The 23,665-nt window shown below is 38.8% G+C and overlaps 1 protein-coding gene across 2 annotated transcripts in view; it reads right to left on the reverse strand.

Moving 5' to 3' along the window:
* Positions 1 to 12,024, reverse strand: part of gon4lb (gon-4 like b) — a 142,979-nt gene extending 130,955 nt beyond the window's left edge. Inside the window, exon 1 of one of the 2 annotated variants that reach the window (XM_051923063.1) lies at positions 11,778 to 12,024. In XM_051923063.1, coding sequence (XP_051779023.1) covers positions 11,778 to 12,017 — 240 coding nt within the window. In that variant the 5' untranslated portion in view covers positions 12,018 to 12,024. Of the gene's footprint in view, positions 1 to 11,731 lie in introns of both variants that reach the window. The other variant, XM_051923062.1, reaches the window with a different exon arrangement.
* Positions 12,025 to 23,665: the final 11,641 nt, after the last annotated feature.

Consider the following 23,665-nt stretch of genomic DNA (forward strand, 5'->3'; position numbering starts at 1 on the left):
TGTTAATGTTAACAATCTCTGTCCACTGACACGTTTAAAGTGACTTTTTAAACAACTTTATCATCATTAAGCTGCATAATATTTAAACTAATAAATAATAACAATAAAATAAATAATAGTATTATTACTGATAGTTGCACTATTACTTCAAGACTTCAAGCCCAGGTGCATTACACAGTATTCACCAAATTAAAATAAAATACAACAAGTGCAACTTGGTGATGACATCTTTACCAGCTGAACCATCATTTTAGGCAAACTGCATTAATATGGACCTTGCTTCAAGCTAAGCTATACTGGGAAGAAAAAAAACAAACTATATGTCGAGAACAAAGTCAACATTTCCACTTTATTCTCATAGTTTACTTCATAATTAAAGTAGAATGTCGTAAACTAAACTTCCTCCTAAAATCAATGTTTAATCAATTACTTAATTTACCCCGTCATAAATTAATGCAGCACATTAAATGCTTTGTGTTACGTTCGCCGACCCAGTAGTTAATCACTACGCTTCTTAAGCGATCACCATACAGAATTCATTCACTTCATGATATTCCTGCTTTCTGAAAATTTAGAATGCTAAGATAAATACTTGATATCATTTTCATGATGAAATGCATTAAAGCAGGTATTACACATGCACGGTAGTGACGCGGTAGTGCTGCTCCCTCGCAGTAAGGGGTCCCCAGGTGTATGTTCAGTGTAGAGAACTTTATGGCAGGTGTGACGAGGCTCCAAAAAACTGGATGTATGAATAGCTATCGCACAGGTTTAACTTAAATATTGTGTAAATGTTGGGTTTGTGATCTGCTGGTCGGAGACACGAACACAGAATTCAATGCATGTTCTTCTGAGCGGGCTATCTTTATTGCATGCATGCTGTCTCTATCTGACGTAGGCTACCAAACCCCAGTTCCTATCCTTCCTTTTTCTTTCACCACATAACCAATCACCACACAATAAACGTCTTTGTGAAATTAAAACTAGTTATAAACTTAGCCCACGGAGTGTTCAGAACTTTAAAAATATCTTCGTTATACATGTTTAATTATGCCATCCATTCAGAGTTGCGCCCATCTCTGAACGAATCACTTAACACAAAGCATTTAATGTGCTATATAAACTTATGACGGGGTTTGAGAAAATCTAGTAAATTAAATATTCATTTTATGATGAAGTTTAGTTTACGATGTTCTACTTTAATGACAAATTACGAGAATAAAGTCAAAAGAATATACAGTGGTGTGAAAAACTATTTGCCCCCTTCCTGATTTCTTATTCTTTTGCATGTTTGTCACACAAAAATGTTTCTGATCATCAAACACATTTAACCATTAGTCAAATATAAAACACAAGTAAACACAAAATGCAGTTTTTAAATGATGCTTTTTATTATTTAGGGAGAAAAAAAAATCCAAAACCTACATGGCCCTGTGTGAAAAAGTAATTGCCCCCTGAACCTAATAACTGGTTGGGCCACCCTTAGCAGCAATAACTGCAATCAAGCGTTTGCGATAACTTGCAATGAGTCTATTACAGCGCTCTGGAGGAATTTTGGCCCCACTCATCTTTGCAAAATTGTTGTAATTCAGCTTTGAGGGTTTTCTAGCATGAACCGCCTTTTTAAGGTCATGCCATAGCATCTCAATTGGATTCAGGTCAGGACTTTGACTAGGCCACTCCAAAGTCTTCATTTTTGTTTTCTTCAGCCATTCAGAGGTGGATTTGCTGGTGTGTTTTGGGTCATTGTCCTGTTGCAGGACAACTAGAATTACCAGAGCCTACGAAAAAACTCGTAGATCCGTCCCACCTTAAATCGCTTCATAAATCCGTTCGCACCTCTCCACCATCATCTTTTGTCTTCTAAATGTGCAGATAAAGACAAGCTGCAAGCAGCCGGCTATTCCGTCCCCCCACCGACTTAGAACGTGCACGAATTTCTCCCAGCTCATGCCATGATTGATTATCTGGGAGTGAAGTGGAGTTTTAGAGTGGAAATAACAGATCATTATTTGGAACACACGCATTCATGTGTGTTTCCGTTTCTACAGTAATCTGTGTAAACACATTTTTAAAACAGAAACGTTTTTCATATTCTAGTAGTAAATGACAAAATGTAGGCATAAACTATATAATGTATGAAGCCTGAAGTCCAAATATCAAAGAAACACTTTCACGAAAGGTATAAATATAACAGAACAAGTGCGCTTTTATTCAAAAATATAACTGCAAAAAAAAAGCGCCGCCTTAGTGTGCGACATTGACACTCATTTACTACGACTGCCGCCGTGGCGCAACAGTATCAGTTTCTGACTGGGAACCAAAAGGTCATGAGTTTGATCCTGCACGACTCCCTTTTGAGAAGTGAACTGCTCTTATTTTTACTATTTTAGAATAAAAAGATACATTTGATTCCAGTCTGTAACAGCCAGTGTAATTTATGATATTTGTAAAGGTTAGCTTTTTTTTTTTTTTTTTTCCACTTTTCATTCTCACAGTCGCGTTCAGGATCCTTCCCTACCCCATCTGACACTGCTGTTTTCACATAAAGACGTGCTATAGTTCTGCAGTGTATCACGATACATACGACCGCATGTTTTTTTTCCCCCAATCTTGCCAGTCCCCACATGTTGCTGCATGCCGTTTCTTTTGTACTCCAGGACATGCAGAGGAAAGCATAGTAAAGAGCAGTAACTTCAGCGCTATATGCAATCATCAGACACTCCCCATCTGACACTACTGTTTTCACATAAAGACGCGCTATAGCTCACCCAAGGAGCGCCCTTCCTACATTTACAACGTGTACTTGTTGCAGTGTACACACCTCTCTGTGCTATGGTTCCTATTACACTGAACAAGCACCTGTAATTTGCAGCTCTATTCATTATCTCAAAACACCACACACATTCACAGTAATTCCCAGTTATGTCCACCACTCACACCCACGTCCACAGCCATACAGAACTGATTCCACATCAGAGAATTTCCAGTTCCAGCATAAATTCACACCCTATCTGACGCTGTTCGTTTTCAAATAATATTGCATTTAGTGCGATGATGTTTTCACATATATTGTCTTTCTTTCAGGTATGTAATAGAAACCACAGCATAGAGAGAAGTGTGTACATTGTAACAGGTACACACGTTGCAAATGTAAGAAAGACGATCCTTGCGTGTGTGTGAACTGTTAACTGTTAACATTTTAATCTGATGATTGCATATAGCATGGTCTTATTCAGTGCGCGCAAGAACATGCAGGTGGCCAGTTGCTGTGTGCTACAACATACTGGCGGTGATCAACGCACATTTTAAAAAAGAAAGAGACAAATATATGTGACGTTTGAAGAAACCATTTTATGACACAAATAGTACCAGTCAGAAAACATCGTCGAAGTAATGCAATATTATTTGAAAATGAACAGTGTCAGATTGGGTGTGATTTATACTGCCGCTGTTACTTAGAGTCAGATCAGAAGCTGAATAAGCTGAATAAGCTCCTGTTCTGACTAAGTAAAAAAGCATGAATTAATCAACAGAAATAACCGCGATCGACATTTTAAACTTAACGATTTACAGTGCATACCAATTTATAAATTTTACGTCTGTTTGAGGCTACAAAGTTCCTCCCCAGCGGGAATCGAACTCGGGTCTCTAAGGCACGGCAGGGCTGTTGTGCTCTGAGTCAGCAAATCTTAGCGCTACACCACAGAAGGTGTTGTGTCATCCTTGAACCTTTTGTGAAAGTGTTTATTTGATGTTTGGACGTCAGGATTCACACATTCTATAGTTTATGCCTACATTTTGTAACATTTATTACTAAAATATGATAAAGTTTCTGTTTTAACAATGTGTTTGCACAGATTACTGTAGAAACGGAACACACATGAAATGCGTGTGTTCCAAATAATGATCTATTATTTCCACTCTAAAACTCCAGCAGTTCAATCACTCCCAGACAATCAAACAAGGCATGAGCTGGGAAAACTTAGTGAATGTTCTGCGACGGTGGGGGATGGAATAGCCGGTTGCTTGCTGCTCGTCTTAATCGGCACATTTAGAAGACAAAAGAGAGGTGAGAACGGTTTTAGGGTGGGCCGGATCTACGAGTTTTTTCATAGACTCTGGTAATTCTAGTGTTAAGCTCTTTCACTGATGCCCTCAGTGGTGAAAAACACACCACCCTATCCCTCTGTTCTACTGTTAACATGGAAGATTTTTTCTCATTTGATAACTGATCAGGGCGATAGCATCTTGAAACAGCAACATAAACAAAATATAAAAAAAGACCCAAGACCGAGGATATGAGGACCAACCTCTGCAGTAGGTTCCCAACACATCAGCATTTCTTGATTAAATGTTTAAAGACAGTTTTGTCTTAAAAGAGGAAGTCAAACAAATGCTAAATTAACAGTGTTCATTTGCTTGAAGTAGAAACCCAAATTCAGCAATCACCCTTTTCAAGCACCAAATAACCATCAAAGAAAAGCAAAAGTGAGGGGGGGGGGGGGGGGGGGGGGGGTGGTTGGAGAAAAGTCAAAGTCAGCAGTCTCCACAAACAGCATCATATTTAACTGTGCATCTCACAAATGAACTCACTGTTTAAGAGAAGATGCCTGAACTTAGGGCAGAGGAAGATCCACTGGCATGGTGGAAAACAAACGAAAATAAACTTACCTCATCTTGCTCAATTTGCAAGAAAATATTTGGGCATTGCTGCTTCTAGCTGTGCTTTGGAGTGTGTTTTTAAGAAGTCTAGGCTCATTTGCAGCCCAAAAAGGAGACACCTCACAGATGAGCACAATGACATGGTAGTCTTCCTGACAAAAAATTTGTAAGCATCAAAGTGATTGTAATATGCACTGTTTGCTTTTGTAATGCATACCATTAAAGTGTGCTACTGATTTGTTGTTTTTTAGTTGTTGTATTTCAGAAAAAATAAACTACTGTTAAATTTAGTTATTTATTGTTTAAAGTTATTTACTGTTCAATAGACTTGTTTACATTACTTTCATTTTATTTAAATGTCTATTTAGTGTGGGTTTGTGTATTTATTGTGTATATTTTCTACTAAGCAAGAGTTACAAAAGGTTGAAAGGGTTTTATTTTGCAATAAAAATATTTTTGAATTACATTACACTTTGTTAAATATTGAAATGTTATTTAATTTCAATACTTTCTTAGTATCATATCAAAGATTGAAATTCTGGTATCGTAACAACAATAATTAATAGTTTCATTAGGAAGGTAATATATCTCTCGATTATAAAAAAAAATCTTGCGACAAGACATGATATTCTGAAGAGAGACAGAGAGACACTTCAGAGAGGCAGAGACACTTTCACTTCCCATGACACGGTCAAGTCATGTCATACTGACATCGATTGGAAGCATGTTTCCATGAGATGGTGACATAGGCAAGGAAAGTTAATAATCAGCCCAGCACAAGTGGAATTGAAAACCTTGCAGGTCCAAACGGGGTCAGAAATAAAAAAGAGAGAGTAAAAGACACAGTAGAACTTCATACAGACGTTCACAAACGTTGGTGCCATACACATGCAGAGCAGGTTACACATTATGAAAGCAGTGGAATTCGAAAGGCTCAAAAAAAACCTTGGCACGATACACACACACAGAGCAACTCAAAAATATGACAGTACTAAAATTCTAAAGTGTCAAACAAAAGAGACTACAGATCGCATTCGCGCAAAAAAACAGAAATTATTACTAGGTGAAATAACAAAACAGCAAAAAGAGATTGAATATCTGGACATAGGTGGTATGTCGGAAGTATGTAGATATTGTAAGACTTTAAAGTTTAAGTCGGAGACTTGTAGATCGTCTAATTATTGTTGCTATCAGGGAAAAGTACTGCTGCTTCCCAATGAAGAGGCATTTTCGCAAGAATTCAAAGATTTGTTGTTTGGTGAAAGTGAAATCCACAAACACTACGGGCAAAATATACGCGTCTACAATAATCTTTTCGCGTTACCATCATACCATCACAAAACGTTGATTTACACAATAATGGACCATACGCTATGAGAATCTGTGTTCCAAAATTACAGCTACAGCAAGTTTAATTTAGAAAAAAAAACAATTTGGTCAGATGTATCTTTATGATCACGGAGAAGCGATGCAACATAGAATTGAAAGAGTTAAACGATCCGACATAATAGAAATTATACAGCCAATAGTGGATACAATTCCATACAGCCAAATGTATCGCACTTTACACAAAATTTAGCAGCAAAAAACAGACAAAGAAATTTTCTTGGATTTCTATATGAATCTGAAAGATCACAGTCACATCCATATTACTAACCGAGAATGCTAAACCGGATGATGGACGCAGGCACATCCGGCAATGGGCCGTAGCTGCAAAAAGACGTACTGCGCAGGCGCAAAAAGAGTCAGCGAGAGTCGGCTGAGGAGCCGAGAAAGGCGGACAAAAGAGGGCGAGAGAGGCGGATGAGGGTCCGCGAGAGGCGCAGGCGCAAAAAGAGTCCGCGAGAGTCGGAGAAAGGCGGACAAAAGAGGGCGACAAAGGCGGATGAGGGGCTGCGAGAGGCGGACGAGACCACAGAAAAAAGGAGTGAGCACATACAAAAAGTAGTCACAGAAATGAGGCGCAACGAAAAAAGGAAAAGGCACATAAAAAAGTAGTCAAACGCGGGCAAAGCACGAAACACATTGCACACAAAACTAAACACACCAAAAAAAAAGAACAGATGAGCGCACAACAGCAAGGCACGACCACACCCCCCCACCCTACAGGCACTGGACGGGACGGGATGGGACACACACCAAGAGGGGGATTCAACAAGCCCATGGAAGACAAAAAAAAAAGAACACAAAACCACCCCACAGACCCTACAAGCAAGGGACGGGACACACACAAAGAGGGGGATTCAAACAAGACACAGGAACACAAAAAGAAAGAAGACGCTCGCGCAACAACAACCCCCCCCACACATCCATAAGAAGTGACACCCAAAGCCACATATTCTATAATGAACGTCAACACCTTCACACTAGGCAGCATAGGTGTCGGCATAGGTGTCAGCATAGGTGGATGTCCTTTCAATAAAGCACTATTAACCGTTCAACTGCAGAAAAGGATACATATTAACAGTGAGTGCGATCCTCCTTATTACTTATCCATATTTCGCATGCTGAGAAAGAAACAAGTCATGAATACACGGTCACGGGTACAAAACGATTCGCGTGTCAAAGTGCTGCATCGAAAGAAGCACGATTTCAAACCGAAAGAGCTCGCGTATCAGACATACAAAAAAGGGAGCGAAGAGACAGAATACATGAATGGAGACATGAACAACGCGCAAATGAACTGACAGAAAAAAAAAAAAGCAAGACGCAAAAAGCACCAAGCTCAAATGACCGACATACAAAAACGGACAAGGCTCGATACAAACAATGCACGGCGTAGGCTGAAACGGACTTTGCGCAAAGCGGAGGCGAATAAAAAAAAAAGAATAAAATAGCGCGTCACAAATAATGGACATGCAACAAAAAGGCAATCAAACGCAAAAAGCAAAACATGCCCATCGCGGACATCAACACCACACACCTGTTAAACGCTTACGCCAAATGGCTGAAAGCGCCTTCAATAAGGAATCCACTATTGAGGAAAATTCATTGGGATTAATGAATGTCATTTGCAATCATTGTCATTCACGTAACTTCACAGAAGAAACAACTGGCAATACAAATAATGAATTTACACGTTGTTGTCAAAAAGGTCAGAGTAGACTGCCTCCTTTACATTCATATCCTGAATATCTAAAGAAGCTTCTAACTAACGATGTGCCTGAAAGTACAAACTTTATGAACTGCATTAGATCCTACAATAGTTCATTTGCTTTTGCATTTACCGGAGTACATATCAGGCCACCAAAAGGCAATGGCCCATACTGCTTTCGCATATGTGGACAAATATTGCATCGCATTGGAACAGTGTACCCTGAAACGAATCAACAACGCAAATATGCACAAATCTACATCCTAGATCCAGATGAGGCAATCTATCAACGCATGAACCTTCCTGAAAACAAACAATGCACAGAGCTTATAATGAGAAACGTCACTCATGTCATAAACAATCACCCATTAGCTAAGTCTATAAAAATGCTACATGAAGTTGAAAAGGATGCAAATACAAAAGCAAATGCAGAAGGTATAGCGGCAACTACAATTGCTTTGTTCTTGATAAAGGACAAAGAACAAGATCCAAGACGATACAATCTGCCCGTCGTTAATGAAGTGGCAATTGTCTTTCAAAGTAAAGATGGTGAGCCTCCATTTCACAGAGATATTGTTCTACATTTACGTCCTGATAAAAACAACACACCTACATTCCAACGCATAGACATTTGCTTTCCGCTTCTTGATACTTTAACATACCCATATTATTTCCAACTGGACAGGAAGGATGGAGTGCTACAATTTCAAGAATTAAAAAACAGCAGGCACAGAGACGATCACGTGTATCCATGAATTTATCGCAGACGACTTAGTAAAAGAGATATTTGGAACAGCAATCACATTAGACCAAATACCCCTTTTAACACAACGCACTATATTATGTCCAAAAAATATTAATGTTAATCACATTAATAACCAGGTCATTTCATTACTTCCTGGAGAGACACAGATCTTTCTAAGCTCTGACAAAGTTGAGTCTGATGACGACAATGAACATATAAATTTCCCCTTAGAATATTTGAACACTATTAACCCAGCCGGATTACCACAACACAACCTTGCCCTTAAAAACGGAACGATAATCATGCTATTAAGAAACCTTAACACAAAACAGGGTTTATGCAATGGCACACAGTTAGTCGTCAACACCATGACACGCAATGTTATTCAAGCAACAGTTCTTACATGTGCTGTTCTCATTCCTAGAATTGACCTTATGAGTTCTGACCTAGATTTACCTTTTACATTGAAACGGCAACAGTTCCCCATTAAACCTGCATTTGCCATGACCATCAACAAATCACACAGACAAACCATGCACAAGGTTGGCATCTACCTCTCTGAACCCGTTTTTGGACATGGACAACTTTATGTTGCCTTCTCACGTGTTCGACGTTCATCTGACGTTAGACTTAAAATTATAAATGATCCATGCCAAGGAAGACTCATTCAAGGACAAGACACCATCTTTACTTCTAATGTTGTATACAAAGAAATATTCCGATAAAACATTAATATATGCCAAACACTCTATTTGTTATTTCTATGCGCATCATCCAAAGCTGCACACTATTCTATTTCTAATTCATACATCTCACTCTTTGTCATGTCCCAACGCCAGGGGTTGGCGAGCGAAGTGAGCAGGGGGCGGAGCCCCCTAGTTTATAATAAACCCACATGCGACAACTAATTCAAATACGTAAAGCAGTAATATTACCATCATTATATCAAGGTAGTCCAGTTAAATCATGATGCAATGACAATAACCAGAACTATCGGTCGCCCAGAGTTATTTCTTACAATGACGTGCAATCCACAATGGCCAGAAATCCACAGCTTCTTGAGAACAATGCCACCAGCTACATTGGCTCTGGATATTCCCACTTTCGTAAGTAGATTGTTTTATCACAAAGTCTTCTTTTTATTGAAAGAACTCGAAATGGTGTTCCGGCAAAAAGGAGATCTTCATATGCCATTTGTATTAAACCGTTTACAGCATGGGATCCTCAATGCAACTCTCAAAAGATCTGAAAACAAAGACTGTCAGAATCATGATTTAGGGGAAGGCTACAAAAAATTCTCAGAGGTTTAAATGGTCAGTTTCAACTGTAAGGAATGTAATCAGGAAATGAAAGGCCACGGGCACAGTTGCTGTTAACCCTAGGTCTGGCAGGCCAAGAAAAATGCAGGAGCGGCATATGCGCAGGATTGTGAGAATGGTTAGAGACAACCCACAGATCACCTCCAAAGACTTGCAAGAACATCTTGCTGCAGATGGTGTATCTGTACATCGTTCTACAACTCAGCACAATTTGCACAAAGAACATCTGTATGGCAGGGTGATGAGAAAGAAGCCCTTTCTGCACTCACGCCACAGTCGCTTGTTGTATGCAAATGCTCATTTAGACAAGCCAGATTCATTTTGGAACAAAGTGCTTTGGACTGATGAGAAAAAAATTGAGTTATTTGGTCACAACAAAAAGCGCTTTGTATGACAGTTAGAACACCCGCATTCCAAGAAAAAACACCTGCTACCTACTGTCAAAATTGGTGGAGGTTCCATCATACTGTGGGGCTGTGTGGCTAGTTCAGGGACTGGGGCCCTTGTTAAAGTCGAGGGTCAGATGAATTCAACCCAGTATCAACAAATTCTTCAGGATAATGTTCAAGCAGCAGTCACAAAGTTAAAGTTAAGCAGGGGTTGGATATTCCAACAAGGCAATAACCCAAAACACAGTTCGAAATCTACAAAGGCATTCATGCAGAGAGAGAAGTCCAATGTTCTGGAATGGCTGTCACAGTCCCCTGACTTGAATATCATCAAAAATCTAAGGGATAATTTGAAGCAGGTTGTCCATGCTCTGCAGCCATCAAATTTAACTGAACTGGAGAGATTTTGTAAAAATACCTCCATCCAGAATCCAGACACTATAGGCTATTAGGAGGCATCTGGAGGCTGTTATATTTGCAAAAGGAGGCTCAACTAAGAATTGATGTAATATCTCGTGATGGACGACCGGCTACGGACTCCAGTCGCCACCCCCCAGGCCGCTAGGAGGAGCCCTCCGGACAGCATGATGGTGCCCCGACTTCCAGCAGGGCCGCATGGACTTTGTAGTTTATACACACAGCCCTGCTGGATACCTTGGGGGCCACCGGAAGTCGCTGTAGGGGGGCTAGTGGGCTCTTGCGTGCCCTATAACCCGGGAGTGCGTCACAGTCACGTGACTGGAGGAAACGACGTGCTCCCGGGATGAAGAAGAGGACTGTTTGCCCTGACCCGGAAGGAAACGGACTTGTGGGTTGTGCCAGGAACCACTTCCGGGTCAGGGGCTATAAAAGGACTGTGGGAAGCCCAGTACTCTGAGCTGAGCTGAGCTGGGAGGTAGGGTGGCAAAGTGTCTGGGCGAGGAGGAGAGAATATTGTGTATTGGTTTATTGAGAGTTTATTGATTATATGAGTGTGGAGTGGAGGGTGCTTGGTGCACTGTATAACAGAGAAATAAATATTAGTTATACTTTTACCTCGTGTCTCGAGTGGTACCTGAGGGTTCAAGAGGTGGCTCCACGCATCAACTGCTACACTCTGTTGATTTTAAATTTATGCACCTGTCTAATTCTGTTATGATGCATATTGCATATTTTCCGTTAATCCAATAAACTTAATGTCACTACTGAAATACTACTGTTTCCATATGGCATGTCATATATTAAAAGGAAGTTGCTACTTTGAAAGCTCAGCCAATGATAAACAAAAATCCAAAGAATTAAGACGGGTTCCCCGACTTTTTCATATGACTGTATAGACAGACACACACACACACACACACACACACACACAAGCTATTTTTGTAATATGTGTCAAATGCTGACAACATAAATTTAAAAATTACATCTTTGAACTTTATCCGTCATCAGCATGGGTCCAGTAAGTTTATATCAAATCTTTTTATTTGAACACAAACTATCCATTATTTAATGTCTTATCAAATTATCATACCATACTTACTTTCATGGTCTGAATCCTGAAGAGTTGGTTTAACTTCAGTTTTAACCCTGGGTAATAAAACTCCTGTTTGTGTATCAGGGGTCTCCTCTCTTTCGTAACTTGTGGGTCCCTCAGCTGAGTCCATCTGACCAGTCTGCATCAGAGTGGAGGCAGACTGCTGTGGTGAAGATGCCTTGACATCTGTTGTAACTGGTGAATGGTGAGTGACAAAACTGTCATCCTTCCTGCTTACTTTTGGCTGAATTAGCTCTGGAGAGGCAGTTTTCCTCTTTTTTGCTGGGGACATCCTTAAAAATAGCCTAAACAAGAATAGTAAAAAATAAATAAATAAATCCAGATAACTGCAAAATTACATTTCAAATAATCATCTAAATTTAAAAATTATTTTCTGTTTTTATAACTAATAGATCTATCATTTTATAACTACTGTAATTATTGTAGTACATAAAAGACAAATTATACATTACTGCATCTAAAATATTAACACGCTCTGGTAAATGGTAAACCTAAATACTGTATATATGTGAAGAAATCATGGAAAATAAACTCTCACAGAAAATTTACATTCAAACATGTTATACACATAATGGTAATTCTTATAATGAAATCAAAACAGATACAAAGTTTTCAGCTTCTATCAGAAGTCATTATCAGAGGAAAATGATTAGATATGCAGGAGTCTAAGGCAATATATAGCAAATAAGGAGGGGAGGACAGGTGGATATTGGGAGAGGGAAGATTAATGAGGTGGGGTTCGGAGGGTGTTGGTCATAAAGTCCTATTTATAATGTGCATGTTCTTCTCAAGCCTGCATAAGCTGAGTTCATGTATAAATGTCTGTTAATGGCATTTTCATTGGATAGCCACGATTCAGCCAGTTCTCTGGCACTTTTAGTATTAGCCTTGTATTTTACTTGCATGAAATGTGTTCGGTGGAACTTGTATGTGCATAAATCAGAGCCTGTGGGTCCTTCCTTCTAACAGCATTGCAATGTTCCTTTATATGTGTTAGAAGTGTTTTTGATTTTTGTCCCACATATACAGCTGGGCATGAACCACATTGTATGCTGTAAACTGTGTTCTGTGTCTCTGCAGTATGAATCTTTTTACCCACACCTTTTAAATTACATTTTTTGATGAGTTGGCATATTCTTTCTATGTCTGTGTTTTTTTTCCTCAAGGTACTTAAGTTTTCCTCCCATAAACTAAAGACATGCATGTTACATAAACAGAAATTTAGAGCATGTGAGTGTCTACTTAAGTGGGCCCTGTGATGGAATGAATCCCTCTCCATGGTTGGTAAATAGACTCTGGCTATCTGTGAACCAAAATGATGGGCTGAGAATTCAAACAAGGTAGTGTGTGCCTTTCTACTTTCAGCAGATTGCAAGACATTGATAAATAAATAAATAGGAGTTCCTCATTTTTTTTCAGAACACTACAGAGAGCTAGAGAGACAGAAAAATAATATGATGTGTGAGATGTGCTTTGTTTGACATGTTCATCTTGTGTTTTTAACTGTTGTTACATTTGGCAACGTGATGGCGACTGATGAGTGGTGCTTCATCTGTTTCTGGATAATTCAAGTGAGTGGCATTGGGATGGAAGCAAGGTGCTTTTGGTCTGTGTCACACTACCTGTGACTGTACTGTATTAGTCAATAGTGAGCTGGGCATTGGTTTTAAAATATTTTTTGAATATTTTATTTTACTGTCATATTTTGCAGTGTAATGGCGATTGGCAAGGGGTGTGTCATTTATTTTCATACAGTTCAGATGAGTGGCAGCAGTGGGAGCAAATTGCTTTCTTTTTGTGTCGTGCTACCCGTTACTGTAAAGTGTTAGTGATTGAGTGATAGCTGCAAGGTGCCTTTCTGCACTGAAATGAACAGAAACCGTTTCTCTTTGTGGCACAAAACATACATTTATTTACAAAATTATCTTTATTACTGTAAATGTAATTTTCATAGTTGTTTCTGTATGCAGTTTTAACTTTCATAAAATCAGTTTTGTTCTTGGAAGCGTAAAATCAGGGTAAAAAAATTCACAAAATATGTATTTTTTTCTTTATGAAGTGTGTATCTTTTTTTTTCATTTCAAGTGTTACTGAACCTCTATCATTACAAATCAAGTACAATATATAGTGATATTTTACATTTTTTTAAGACATTTTTGAATCTTGCAACAATTAGTGTTGTTATTTGGATACACAATATATAATTTCTTTACCAACTATATGTATTCTGACAGTAAGGTCAGCCCTTCAAAATGATATATAGGCCACTGGTTTTCATTAATGGATATGCATACTACAAATATTTATTTGAAAACGGTGAAAGTGAAGAAAAATAATTATATATTAAACCAAAACAGTAAAATAAAAAAGACTGGATGCAGATATTTGATAACTTTTTTTTTGGTGTTCTTAACTTATTTGGACAAACATTGTATGTTACGGGTATGAAACTTGGAAGCTTATTCCAACCCTTATAAAACTAAGGGTAAAATCTAAAATTTGTTTTTAGATTAAAACATTGTTATATCTTGCAAATTTATTGTGCTATAATTCATGCTTGCATCATGGTTCCTTCAACAGACGTGAATTTTCAGAAAGAACAATGCCTGCCCTTCAAAATGGCATATGGAACATAACCTTTCAGGTAGGTTTCTAGATACTGTGGTAACTTTTAGGAAAACAGGGAAAGTAGAAAAAAGAATCCTTGTTTGTGTACTGTTTCAAAACAGGAAAAAGGTCTTGTGGGAAGAGAAATCTGTATCAGAGACATGGCAAGAGCAAAGTGTGGAGGCAAAAAGGAACTGCAAAGATCCAAAGCATACCACCTCATCCATTAAACAGGTGTTTATGGCTTGGGCATGTATGGCTGCCATGGGTATTGGCACACTGACTTTCATTGATGATGTAACTGCTAACAGCAGAGGCACAATGATTTTTGAGGTGTGAAGAAACATCTTATCTAATCAAGATCCAGGAAATGCCTCCTAACTAATTTTCCGGCGGTACATCCAATAACAAGATAATGATCCTAAACATACTGATAAGGTAAATCAAAGTATCAGTAAATGAACAAACATATGGCTGTGTTTAAAGGGTTAAGCACAGTTCTGCTTCTAACTTCAGTCTATTTGTGTATTTATTTTAAGGGAAGGATATAGGCCACCAAACCTTAGCAACTCTGTCTGAAACAATAGAAGGGATAGGGAGCTCTAACCTAAGCGCCAATATAAGCTTTAAAAGACTTTTTGTTGTAGTTTTTGAAATGCATTATTTATTTAAATATACATATACGCACAAACTGAGGCATACACACAAAGAATTTTATAAATGAAGATAGCTGACAACGTGTTTGTCATACTAGAGCATATGCTGAATGATGAAAAGAAAGAAAATGAACAAACACACACACACTTAGATCTGTAAAAGTCAACCTGGACAGAGGCATTAAGTGACCCTGTACCAATCTAATATGCACTTTGTTAACTTCATTTGACTCAATTTGCTTACTTTTGAATTAAATAATATTTAAATTAAAATGTCATTCAATTTCCTATTTTTTCCACATTTGTGAACTTAATATTATACAAGTTAATGTATATGATTCTGTATTATTGTCCAGTACAATCAGGTGTACTGTTTTGTAAAAATCTTCCGTTAAGTGATTTTCTACAGCATCACTATAATTTAATTTACATGGAAGTACTGTAAAGACTTTTCCAAACCAATGTTTTGCTTTGCTTCTTTTGTGTTTATAACAATTACTTTAAAATGCTTTGAAATCGCTTGTCATTTTTGTCCAGTGCATTCCCAACACCCTAATGGGCTACAATGGATCAAAGTTACTCCTTTTCACAAAACTTTAGGGGGAAAAAACGGGATCAGTAACGTATCCAAGTGGAGTTTTATGCTATTCTGGCTGCTGGTCATGAAAATTATAGCATTTTAATGCTTAATTCTTTACCAAGGGTCCTAGTCCTCTAAGAGATAGATAGATATATAGATACTTTATTAATCTCAAGGGGAAATTCACATACTCCAGCAGCAGCATACTGATAAAGAACGATATTAAATTAAAGAGTGATAACAATGCAGGTATACAGACAGGCAATAACTTTGTATAATTTTAACGTTTAAACCCCCCCCCCCCCCCCCCCGTGGAAGGTGGAACTGAAGAGTCGCATAGTGTGGGGGAGGAACGAACTCCTCAGTCTGTCAGTGGAGCAGGACATTGACAGCAGTCTGTCGCTAAGAGCCACACCCAGAGGATTAAATATGTCAAATTTCATACATAAGTATGTGGGGTATCTTTGTCAACCATTGCATTTAATTTCTGAACTTTTACTAGGAACCTAGTCCTTTATGGACCTTTATCAGAGAGTGAAAAATGACATGCTTCTGTTGCAATCATGAATATTCAGACTTTAAACATTTAAATTGTAGCACTTTATAATACTTCAAATATCTGAAGCAACTATTCTTGTTTATTAAACATTTTTAAAAAAATTTACTATTTCAAATATATGACGCAACTTTTCTTGTTTATAATGTACTTCTACCTCGTAGTAAATCATTATATTTCGTATGAACATCCAGCACTAGGGCAGTTTAAGCTACTTCTGACTTTTTTCACATTCTTATTAAAGAGATGTACTTAACAAAATATGGGCCTTTGCAGTGAGTGTGTATTTAAACTGAATTTGCCTGAAATAAATTGTGTCCACACAAACACCGTTCACGTTTTTGACTTCTATGGGTACAGTATGAGGCTGCGCCATACAAAGATCAGAATTAACATCACAAAGGAATGAAAATTTATGCAATCTCTTATAGAATTACGTTTCCACTTTGGTATTAGAGAATATTTTTTACCGATAAATAATAAAACAATGCAACCAATCCATCCAGCCCTCCATCTTATTAACCCGGTTAGCCTGGAAAAGGGTCGCGTAACAGCCAGAGCTACCCCACCAATCATCGGGCACAAGGCAGGAACAACACCTGGACTGGGAAGCACTGGCATTGGTGTGAAATCGTTTTACATTTCTATCTGCACAAATGCAGAGGCAAACATTTAACTGAACACACAGACCGAAACAGCCCAAAATAAAGATTCCAAGTGTCCATTAAAGTATACGGGATCATTTCTAATAAAAACTATTTCCAGGGATAACTACTTACTCACACGCAACCACGCTTCCATGAAGAAATCAGCCAGCACGCACATTTTGTATTACTATTTCTTTATCATAAATATATTACACCAAAAACATCATCTTTCTTGGTGACAAGTTCTTCCACTCTGCCCCTGCGTTAGCATAGTAAACATCGTCTCTATGAAACGACTCACACATGCAACTACACCGTCAGCCCGCAGATGCTCGCTGAACTATCCTTTCGTAGCCGGCCACAAAGCAAACAGGAAAATCACTCACACAAAATCAAATGTAAGTTCATCACTTAGATGAAATACATATAGAAAAACAAAGGCGCCAAGACAAACCGGAGTAAATTAACACGCCCTCCTACGTCTCACTGTAATTTCTCATCTGTTAAACCGTTATCAGTGTGTAACCTTTACTTTTTCTCGTGCACTTCACACTCCACGACTTTCTCCGCCAATGTGTTTTACTCACTCGGCAATGCACTCTACTACGGTCCACAGAGCGGTACATTCTGCTGTTCTTCCTTCTTGCACCCCCGCAATGATCATAGCCGATTGCGATGTAAACTGCGCGCGAACGCTCTGAGTATACAGTGCGCTCTCCTATTCAGGCACCCAAGGAAAACACACTTCCGTAAAACGTCTCCGAGTGTAACCGTCAAAATAGTCCGTTCCTCCGCACGAACACTTTCAACTTGTTCCTCCACAGGAACAAATTGTCAAAAGACAGGAGTTTGGGTGTTGATAATTGAAGGAAAAAATCATATCACAAACACCCGTTTCAGACTTGTTACATAATGAAGATATGCAATGCTATAAGAAAAGCGAACGCCGTGTTTTTGTACGACTTATATGTGTTCGATGACCACATTGAAACCGAGTATGAGCCGCGCTGTAGGTACTGGTTTACGAGGACCGAGGTAAGTTTGCTTGACGTTCGACATTCGGACTTTGCGTTGTGAAGTGGTTACTAATAAAACGATTGTCATAAGCTCACGGCATAATACATTATTATGCATCAATGCCTGGAGTTAAAACTTGCCCCCGCCCTCAAATGTAGAAGATTTCAGGGTCTTTTTATTTTAGCGTGGACTAAAACTCTATCGCGGCTGACGAAGTAAATTAAACCAGAAGAACCTTAACTGCAGCTTTACGGTACTAACCGAGCGGCTGAAGTGTGCATTCGATCAGGTTTATAGTTGCGAATTCCCCGCAATATTGGTTTTAAAAGACGAAGTGCTTATTTATAGCGCTGTCATACCTTGATTTGAAACGGAACTGATATTTTTGAATTGCGGCATTTACTCTTTAAAGTCACGATTGTGCAGAGGTATTTCTCCCTTTACGTGATCGGCTTTGGTTCATTTGTGTCAAATCCCTTAGAAAAAAAACGTTAAAAGAAGTACTGCGTTAAAAGTGCTTTTTTTTAACCATTTTATGGCGAAAGAGAATATTGTCAGAAATAGCGGAGCGGCGCTATTATCGAGTGCTTTATAATAAAATACACACATTAGCAAATACGTGTTAACGTCGTGAATAATGAGATTAGTCATTTTCGATAGTTTAATAATGATATTCACCATAAACATCCGACTGCTACATTGCATTCAGGAAATCAAAAACGATACCATAGTTAAAGGTACAATCTTGAAAAGATTGGGAGCACAAACTAAAACTGTATATGACGGGACCTGTGAACGTCTACAATGTATAATGGCAGGACCAGTTAGATCACCACCGACTGGGCTATTTTTGGAGCCCTAAATAGTAGACCAATTTATAGGGTTTCATCCATCTTCTCAGGAATACTTGCTTATTTAAGAAAACAGCCCGGATCACCACTCAACCCTCGCTCCCGGAATAGCAAAGTAAATGTTTAAAATTGATTTTGACGCTCACCACATAGAGTCATCTTTCAAAATGTCTAGTAAACAAAGCATATTTACGCAATAAATCAGTGCAATGTGTGCAGGATCTTTTAACACTTTGTAATTCTGATATAACACTAAAACAAAATAACAATGCACATGATGCATGTGACAAAGTCTGAATGCTGGAAGTTGCTACATATAATATAGGACTCATAGTTTGCCTATTGGCATAGGTTTAAAGCTTCATTTGACTCATTATAAGCAACAGTTTGATGTGATCCTCAACAGGAAAAGGGAGGTTGGAAAATGGATGGGTAGATTTTCTTTCCTGTTAATTTTCACCTTTGGTAGCTGAAATATTGCATGAAACCTTTTAAACCGCTGACTTTATTATGCTCATACAAGTATTCAAGTTATCAGATAATTTCATATTATAAATTTACTTATTCTATGGATCATTCAGTCACAGTATTCTTGCACAAAACTGTAAGAATGAAAACTTCTTCTTCCTTCGGCTGCTCCCATTAGGGGTTACCACAGCGGATCATCTTCTTCCATATCTTTCTGTCCTCTGCATCTTGTTCTGTTACACCCATCTCCTGCATGTCCTCTCTCACCACATCCATAAACCTTCGCTTAGGCCTTCCTCTTTTCCTCTTGGCTGGCAGCTCTATCCTTAGCATCCTTCTCTCAATATACCCAGCATCTCTCCTCTGCACATTTACCAAACCAACGCAAATCTCGCCTCTCTGACTTTGTCTCCCAACCGTCCAACTTGAGCTGACCCTGTTAATATACTCCATTACTAAACCTATCCATCCTTGTCACACCCAGTGCAAATCTTAGCATCCTTTAAGTCTGCTACCTCCAGCTCTGCAATTATTGTAAATGCTTTTGAAAAGTCAGAAACAGTTCTGGCCACCAATTACTGATATAATATTTTCAGTAAGCTTTTCTTTATAGGGTATATTCATCCATCCATTTGTAAACCTGCCAATCCTGAGCAGGGTACAGGGAAGCTGGTACCTATCCCAGCAAGTACTGGGAGGAGGGCAGGAACCACCCCTGGACACCTGTCCATCACAGGAGTGAACAACTACGCACAAACTGAGGCCAATTTAGCAATGTCAATTCATCAAACCTGCATATTTTAGTTATTACAATTTCATTTTATAAAGTATGTACCAGATCATTTAAACAATTCTAGTATTTCAAACTAAGTTGGCACACTCCATGCAGGACTTATTTGTGCTAGAATGTGTAAACACTTAAATAAAAGGATTTATTCGTACAATTACTGAGCAGGGCTAGTGACACAGTGATTTTTAATGTGTATTCAGATACTTTCACTATAAGACAGGGTTTTGTTCAACAGTAAACTCCCTCTTCCTGCACTCTTACACATAAAAGTGCCAAGGTGGACCTTCAGACTGATGTGATTGGGGAACCATTTTTGGTTCCCAACAGAACCGTCTACATGAAGGTTCCAGGAAGGACCTTAATTTATTTATATTTTTAACAGGTAAAATACAGTATTCATGAAAAGATAATAACAGATATCTGACATACCAGTGGGTTCCTGAATTTAAAAAGACTTAATGCATACAATCACACAGGCTAAGTTCAGATTTTGTTGATCTGTTGTTATACATTAAAGATATCTGTTTTGTCCACATATTAGGAATCTTTTTGAAAGCACAAAGAACCAACTTCATATGCAACGAACCACTGCCAGAATAAAATGTTTCTTTGTCAAGCAAGGTTCTGTGAGGAACCACACAGGCCCAGTAAAATGCCATTAAGGAACCATTATTTTTAAGAGTGTGGGAAAAGCAAGAAATCAGACACCCAAACTCATTTATATCAGGCTGGTTTAGTGTCACCTCTCAACCTAATCCACACATCTTTGAATTTTGGACAAATGTGTAAACACACAAGAACACAACAACGACAAATGCTTAATAACCGGGCTGGGACTGGATCCCAGTCACCTGGAGTCCCGAGGAATCATGACTGTGCAATCTTGTCTTCCAAACAGTATGATATGTTCATATACAACTGAATCTTTGTATTGATTCCGCTGCTTTGTAGCAATCTCTAGTTGTGTTCTGTCTTTTTTTAGAAATAAAACTTGATATTTCAGGGTCTAGTATATAAATAACAGAGCAGTAATGACAGAAAAGTGATTTATTAATGGTCAATTTAACAGTTTTATAAAAAAAAAAACATTTTATTTAAATGATCAAGTCAAAAGGTTTTAAAAATCTACATTTCATCCCTGCACCAAGTAAGTTAAATGTTCAATATATTTTCTTACTAGAAACTGGTGAACACTGTAATACGCTGAAACTCAGATCACATACAGTATACAGTAGATTTAGATGTCTCACATCATGTCACTTCTAAAACCTCTCGTAAATTATTGCTTAGGTTAAGATGAAATACAAGGATAGAGAATGAGACTTTACATGTTTCATCAGTATTCATCTGTTGTTTTAAAATTTGCTATTACACTTTTTGTCTCCTGAGCCCACCCTTCACATGATAATATCAGTTCCATAGTTTATATAATTTAGCTTCAGTCTAGATACTTTGTTCTTCTACATTGACTAATAAAGCACGACAAATAAATGCTTATTTGGAAATAAACATATTCAGATATCTTGCCTCATCCCATCGTCAGCAATTGAAGACATCAAGCCTTGTTTAGGACACTTGATGACTTACAGTTAACGGGGATAAAAGTAACAAAAACTTGTGCATAAAATCACCAAAGATAATCAAACTGTTCGCCTTTCTCTGTAGATGAGAAAGTTGTTCTAAAGCGATATGTTTCGCTTTTGCACTATCACAGTTTTTTTCAGATTTATATTCATACAGTAAGGGTCTCCAATGTATGAGTAAAAAGTTGTGTGTCTCCTCAAAAGTAAAATAAAAGGAAAACGGATTGTTAGAATTAATCGGACTACTGTCCATAGCTAGTGTTGGCAAAGGCACATTAGCCTACGGGAAAAAAAAGCATCCTTTAAATAAACTGGAAATGTGTACTCTGACAATAAATACACAGTATGCATCTTCCATCATTGTTCTAAAAGCACTAGCCTGGAGTGTAGATTACTTCTGCAACCTGTACACGTCTGAGTCTCCAGGATGACCTTCCCGCGTCCTCCACAGAAGGACGGGCCCCGATCTGAGTTTTCCGATACCGGACAGGTGCTTTTTGAGCAGGGAACGAAGTTTGCAGTTTGCCTGCCCACGATCTCCTTGATGCTCTTTGGCTGGGGATAGCCTATCACAGGAAAGTGAGCGATTGCTTATTTTAGTAGTCCAGTCACGCAGATCAACCACCGGCGATGATGGGCTGCGTGGGATCAGATGTCCAGACGGGGTTCCGCGGTGGCTGTAGTGTCCACCTCTACCGGCTACAGGATTGCTGCTGCAGCTGCTGCAAAACCGGTTTCCCACAAAGGAGGCGCGCCTCCGAATCTCGTCGTCAAAAAACAGAGACTCCTTTCTACGGATGCAAGGACTTTCCCCAAGTGTGCGAAACCCGTAGGGTGTGATGATTTTGGTTAGGTGTGGTAACGACATAGCTGCCCTGGTCACCGGGTCCGAGAAGTCTTCCAGTGGTAATTTAAACATGTTCTCTTTATCTCGGCTCGATACGTGCAGGGGTCCATTAACAGATGTAAAACTGTGTCTCCTCTTACTGGGGCTTCTGATCCGTGTCGGTGGATTATTGTCGCAGTCTGAACAAGAAGATGATTTGCGGGGTGTCTTCGATATGGGTACACCGAGTGGGGGTATTATAAATTGGGGGATGCGATCCGGGGTCATAACCATGTTGTGAAGGGCACGGCATTTCCTCCTGTCGCTTTCCGGACAGTACTGAGTCAGTTGAGGATTGGGATTCAAGCAGAGGGAACGGCCCGTGCAGAATGGTAGGCTTGGCATTGTTGCGGATAATGCGAAAGGTACTCGTAATGTCCACTTGAAGAGAAAAACGGAGCTATCCCTTAAGAAGGTCGTCTTCTTTTTGTTTATACATTTAACACCGTGCAACGAAGTATTAAAAAAAGGTTTCCCTTTATCTTAGTTAAAAGTAGAGTCGTTTTTAATTGCTCAAATGAAAAGCAAATGTCGATATTCCACACAAAGTGCAACTTGTAAAGTTGCTTGTCTGTTTGGTCAGCCCCGGCTTTTCGTGCTTTTTATAGAAAGCGCGATCGACGTCAGTGGGCCCGTCATCTCCCCAGCTGGCTTTATCTTTTAGTTTCCATGAATAAGGTAATACGTGATCAAACATCGAGTCTTCCTTGAGGTCCTAAAGCCCGACAGTAGCTATCCTTGGTGCTGAAAAAAGGTCCTCTACACTTTTCTGTTTGCTTGTACTCTTTTAATATATATAAAAAGCACACAGTTAGTTACCGCCTGTGTTCTCTAGGTTGTGGGTCCTACAGTTGTGTTCCAAAATATCCAAAAATTTGTGGGTTAAGTTAATTGGCTGCTTCGTATTGCCTCCATGTAGGTGCGTGCGTAAATGTGCAATACAGGCGACACCTCAATTGCTGATGCCTACCTTGCGCCTGGCACCGTTGGGATGAGCTCCGTCTGCTTGTGAGTTCTAGAAAAGGATGGGTTAAAAATACACACACGCCAGCTTTCTTATTACATCAAATGTAACCAACAACGTTTTGGGGTCATATTATTTTTACATTTTAAAACTCCTTAAACTTACATTTTTATATGACCCAGTTTTTGCTCACTCGTTCAAAACTGTGTGCTGTGAAAAAATTCGGGCCGTTTACATTCTGTATGGAGTCTGTGCGTTCTCCTCGTGCTCAGACTTTTTTTTCCGGTCATACGTGCTTATAGGGTTGACTGGGG

Source organism: Erpetoichthys calabaricus, chromosome 2 (genome assembly GCF_900747795.2).
Source record: "Erpetoichthys calabaricus chromosome 2, fErpCal1.3, whole genome shotgun sequence".
Lineage (NCBI taxonomy): Eukaryota > Metazoa > Chordata > Cladistia > Polypteriformes > Polypteridae > Erpetoichthys > Erpetoichthys calabaricus.